Below are 6,000 nucleotides of genomic sequence, written 5' to 3'. Positions count from 1 at the left end.
TAAAATGAATGGAGAAAGCCAGTCTCGTGAATACATAACCAGAAAACCCTGGCCTGCAGCCTTAAAGGCAAAGACCACATTAACAGTACAAAAATCCCTTTGTGCAAAGCGGACTGGAAAGCTCTCACTCATAAAAGAATTTCTAACCTTCTGACAAATATGCCATAAGCATCTACTCTTTACATTAGCTGTCCCAATCTGTAATTGTTACATTATTTACAAGTATACTGCATAATATAATTAAAAGAAAACAAATGGATCTCAGCATTTAAATGCTAGACTATATCATTTGGGTGCCATTCAACTGATTATCGCACAGTATGTGGCTGAAACTCAATTATGTAAAGTGCAAATAAAATATTAAAACTAAATGTAAGAAACCTATAATTTTTCACTTTTATTATTAAATTGACAATGTTGGAAAAAAGTCCATGTATCTACATTATTTTAATCAATGTCCTTTTCAGCAGAGAAATCAAGGTCCAATCCTTCCTTAGTTCACTGCAGAGTTTCAAATTATGAACAGATTTATCTCACTTCATCCGGTTTAAAACTTGTACTGTGCTTTTGCCGTGGAGGTAATAGCTGTACGCAGATGCCATTGTTGTCAATGCAGTAATGTACCTGAAATAACAAGGTAATACGATAATCAGATTATCAATAATCACTAAATGTTGCAGCAGTGTCAAAATTATTAACCTAGAACTCATGCAAGATCTCTTCAATTGTTTAGGAAGAGTCAACGACATGCTACATTTCTATACCACCTTCAATGGTTTGAAAATGCCCCAAGGCACATCACAGGAACATCATCAGATGAAAAGTGATAACAAGTCGATAGAGGAGACACTAGAACATTAAGCTTGGTCAAACACATGGATCTTAAGGAGTATCCTAAAGCAGGAAAGAGAAATAAATAATTGAAGAATGGCAGGGAATTAGGGAGGGATACTGAAGGGAAGTAAAAGTGTGAAACAATGTGATGGACACAAGAGAAGGTATATTAGAAGGAATAAAGATCTCCTGAAAGTTGCAGGTGGTCACAATGCTTGAGAGAAGAGAGCTATGGAGGGATTTGATTAGGAAAATATGAATTTTAAAACTGAAACATTGTTGCACCAGAAGCCAGTACAGGTCAGTGAAAACAAGGGAATATGGCATAAAAAGGAATGAACCACACTACTTACAGAGTAATAATTCGAGAGCAAAGCATCCGTAAACTTGCACATGTATGGACACATGTAGAAGTCACCCTTGAAGTGCAGGTTAAATAATGTTTGTATGGAATAAAGACAAGGTCAGCACTTGAGTGAACGAGAAAACTGTACTCCACCAAGCAGAAGGGGCTTGGAACCAAATTTTCTGGCAAGTGGATTCTTTTCGTTTAAAAGGTCACTTTCAGCTTTCAGATAATGCATTATTAATTTTTTTTAAAAAAATAATGTAAGCACACTGACAGCTTGATTGTATTTTTGAAGCTGATCTGAAGGTTGCGCAGGTCAGTTTTGGTAACAGGCTGGGCTTTAACTGCAGGAATACTACTGTGATGGTATGCTGTGCTGGAGACAGACTGCTCTATTGGTCTCCCTCTCCCTGAAAAAACAGAGCAGCACTTGGACTTACTTCCAGAGCAATGCAACTCCCTGTTAAAAGGTATTTTGGATTAACCAGCACCACCTGTTCCCCAAGTTTTACGGTACTGAGGCAGAGGCCCATGTCCAGAAGTACCATCTTTTCAGGTAGAAAACTAACCTGCAGTTCCATTTACCCTCTTACATGGACATAACAGAGTAAAACATCACTACCTGTTTTTTCATTCTATTTCTCTAGAAATTAATTCCAGTGCTTCATGCACATATTTTAGAGTCTTATTAGCTTATATTCATACTTTCAACAACCAATTTTCCCATGTCCTTTTCCTTCTCAAGCCCATTAAATAAAAACCTACAGGGTAACTTTTTCATGCAGAGGGTGGTATGTGTATGGAATGAGCTGCCAGAGGAAGTGGTGGAGGCTAGTACAATTACAATATTTAAAAGTCAGCTTGAAGGGAACATGATTATGATTAGATTAGATTAGATTCCCTACAGTGTGGAAACAGGCCCTTCAACCCAACAAGTCCACACTGACCCTCCGAAGAGGAACCCACCCAGACCAGTTTCTCTCTGACTAATGCACCTAACACTATGGGCAATTTAGCATGGCCAAATTCACCTGACCTGCACATCTTTAGACTGTAGGAGGAAACCAGAGCACCCGGAGGAAACCCACGCAGACACGAGGAGAACGTGCAAACTCCACACAGACAGTTGTCCGAGGCCAGAATCGAACCAGGGTCCTTGGCGGTGGGAGGCAACGATGCTAACCACTGAGCCGCCCTAACTGTCATCAGTCCAAATTAAAATAATGAACCAGTTTCACTAGTATAGATTTTTGTGATTCAGATTTCCAGGACATTGATTAAGAGTTTGGAGAGATATGGGCCAAAGGCTGGCATATGGGATTAGATTAACTCAGGATATTTGATTAGCATGGATGAGTAGGACCAAATGATCTGTTTCCATGTTGTACATCTCTATAATTTTATAACTCTATAATAAAGGGCAGCAGGCGCATGAGAACACCACCACGTGCAAGTCCCCTTCCAAGCCAGGCATCATTCTGACTGTGAAGTATCTTACTGCTCCAGCAGAGTCAGTGGATAGAAAATCCTGGGATTCCCTCCCTCTCAGAAATATGGACATCCTGACACCACACAAACTGCGAAGGTTCAGGACAGCAATGGTTCTGCCTCACCTTATACAGTCAGATTCATACAGTACAGAAACAGGCCCTTCAGCCAAGCAACACCAAATTACACTAACCCCATTGATCTGCACTTAGTCCATAACCTGCTGTGCCCTGGCATTTTAAGTGCTTATCCAGATGCTTTTTAAAATGTTGCAAAAGTAGCTGCCTCTTCCACTCTCTCAGACAGCACATTCCATATTTCTACCAACCTCTGGTTGAAAAAGTTTTCTCAGCTCTCCTCTAAACTACTTGTGCCTATTCAGTCTCTCCTCAGACTTTGCATCCCATGCAACATCTTGATGAATCCCCTCTGCATGTTCTCCAGTGCAATCGCTTTCTTCTGATAGCGTGGCAACTAGAACAGAACACACATTCTATCTTTGGTCTAAACAAAGTTGCAACAAGACTTCCTTGCTCCTAAACTCTACACCCTCACTAATGAAGTTAAGCATCCATTTGCCTTCTTCACCACCCTGACCATCTGTGCTGACACATTTCAGGGATCTATGGATTTATAGACAATAGGTGCAGGTGTAGGCCATTCAGCCCTTCAAGCCAGCACCATCATTCATTATGATCATGGCTGATCACCCATAATTAGTATCCTGTTCCTGTCTTATCTCCATAACCCTTGATTCCACAATCTCTAAGAGCTCTATCCAGCTCTTTCCTCAACATATCCAGAGACTTGGCCTCCACTGCCTTCTGGGGCAGAGCATTCCATACACCCACCACTCTCTGGGTGAAGAAGTTTCTCCTCAACTCTGTTCTAAATGGCTTAACCCTTATTTTTAAACTGTGACCCCTGGTTCTGGACTCACCCATCGGCAGAAACACGCTTCCTGCCTCCAGAGTGTCCAATCCTTTAATAATTTTATACATACAAATTTGTACACCAAAGGCCTTTGTTCCTCAGTACGTCATAGGAACCTACCATTAATTGCGTATATTCTTCCTTTCTTGAACCTCCCAGGACTTTACCTTGCACTTATCTGGGCTAAATTCTATCTGCCATTGTTCTGCTCAATTTACCAGCTGATCGATATCAGACTGCACTCTGAAATCATCTTCTTCACTATCAACACCACCATCACTAATTCTCATGAAGTCTGCAAACTTACTCATTATACCTTCTATATTTACATCCAAGTCGTTAATGTATACAAAAAACAACAAGAATCCCAGCTCCATTCCCTGTGGTACTCCTGTTTGCACGCCAATTCTGGATCCAGTTTACCAACTCACCTTAGATCCCTTGTCAAAGACTTTAGCAAAGTCATGTAAATCACCTGGACAACCAATATTGGCTTCGTCAATAATGTCACATCTGTCCACTAAAACTCACCATTTTTGCATCTATTATTTACATCATTCTGTATTAATACAGAGCATTTGCAGGAGGTTCTGTATTGAGTAATCCAGAAATTGGCAGTGGAGACTCGACATCAAGAAGATCTGATACCAGCCTATAGTAGGATTTAGCTACATTTACTTTGGTTATAAGCTTGGAAGCCTCCAGTGGCAGTGACCAACGTTGCTTGGACGAATCACCAGAAAGATGAACAGCCTACTCAAGATCAACAATTCCAAAGGGACATATGGTGTTTAAAAAAAAAAGGAATGAAAATACCATCGGCAAGGGTAGAAGGGGTGGAATGTTTAACTAATAATAATGGCACCACATGCAAGATAGATAATATCGTCCGAGATATAAATCAGTACCTCATCCTGAAAGAGTTTCTCATGGATTAAATGTCAAAGCAGAAATCCTGAAAAAAATTGTCTGATTAAGTGGATGACTAATTGTAATTTATGGAGCAGGCCAATTTTCAAGAGTAATTGTGGTATCAGAATGGATTAATTGCTTGAATGCTATCCAGTAGTAAGTTCTATTCACCAAATTGTTTTGCTACCCTCTAACTAGATCAAGACGCTTCTATTTGTTTATAGATCTATCCACATTATCACCACACTTCAACGTGGATCTTGCAGCCTTTGCTGTGTTTTGCCTCCTTTGCTCCTGAGTATGGGCAAGCAAATCCCTAACCAGGCGCTGTTGGCACAGCCTACAGCATATTCCCAATCCTGGGCATTTCTGCATCTCCAAATACTCTCCTCATAGGTTACTTGGTGCCTAGAACCACAACCACTCCAATCTTCCCCAACTCCTACATGCTATGCAAACTGCTCCTTTTAGTTGAAGTCAAGGGACATTTTACTGCAATGAAAGGTCTATAAATACACATATTCCTTATTCACATAATGTTTCAGGCAAATCTCACCATAAACAGTGAAGGAACACACTGTCCACGTACTGAAAAACTGGGGCTGCCAGTGATGCAGCCACGAGTACAAGTTGAACTGCTGTGTTAACCTGCAACATAAATGAAAGTCAATGAATTAAATTACTGCCAAATAAAATGTTATATTTAATATAGCAACAGTCTGGGGTTCTTTGTTTCAGTTTCACTATATTACGAGTTATGTCGTACAATCAGACCATGGTGCTGACATGCTGATCAGTACTAGACATTATTCAGTAAAAGCACGTTTGAGTCCTTCAGTGTGGCTATGTGCAAAAAAAAAACTAACATAGATCCTGACAGCACCAGGGTCCTGGGTTCAATTCCAGCCTTGGGCAACTGTCTGTGTGGAGTTTGCACATTCTCCCAGTGTCTGCGTGGGTTTCCTCCCACAGTCCAAAGATGTGCAGGTCAGGTGAATTGGCCATGCTAAATTACTCTGGTTTGGGTGCGTTAGTCAGAGGGAAATGAGTCTGGGTGGGTTACTCTTCACAGGGTCAGTGTGGACTTGTTGGGCCGAAGAGCCTGTTTCCAAACAACACAAAATGCTGGAGAAGCTCTACAGGTCTAGCAGCATCTGTAGAGAGAGAAACAGATTTAACGCTAAGTTTGATATGATTCCTCTTCAGACGCGAGAGGGTTAGAAAACTGTTTTATGTTGTGGACAGAGAAGAAACAAGTGGAACAATTATGATGTGGTTCACAGCCAAAAACACAGACTGCTAATGGTGATGAAGGGGGGGATAGTGCATAAACAAAGGTGTGAAAAGGAGAAAATGGGTCAATTCTGCTGAAAGCAAAGTTCCAGCTATGAGTGTGCACACGCATTTCTGTGCACGTGCACAGGGGGTAACAAAAATCAAGCACGTAGAGGTCATTCTCTAAAGTTATGGAATTCAACAATCAT

The 6,000-nt window shown here is 40.8% G+C and overlaps 1 protein-coding gene across 1 annotated transcript in view; it reads right to left on the bottom strand.

Moving 5' to 3' along the window:
• Positions 1–373: 373 nt before the first annotated feature.
• The window catches only part of crls1 (cardiolipin synthase 1), a 57,689-nt gene continuing 52,062 nt past the window's right edge, over positions 374–6,000 (bottom strand). Inside the window, exons 6-7 of the mRNA XM_060831073.1 lie at positions 5,073–5,164; positions 374–624 (exon numbers count right to left, since the gene is read on the bottom strand). Coding sequence (XP_060687056.1) covers positions 534–624; positions 5,073–5,164 — 183 coding nt within the window. The 3' untranslated portion in view covers positions 374–533. The remainder of the gene's footprint in view (positions 625–5,072; positions 5,165–6,000) is intronic.

This window comes from Hemiscyllium ocellatum, chromosome 10, assembly GCF_020745735.1.
Source record: "Hemiscyllium ocellatum isolate sHemOce1 chromosome 10, sHemOce1.pat.X.cur, whole genome shotgun sequence".
Lineage (NCBI taxonomy): Eukaryota > Metazoa > Chordata > Chondrichthyes > Orectolobiformes > Hemiscylliidae > Hemiscyllium > Hemiscyllium ocellatum.
This window is presented reverse-complemented; position numbering and strand designations above follow the sequence as displayed.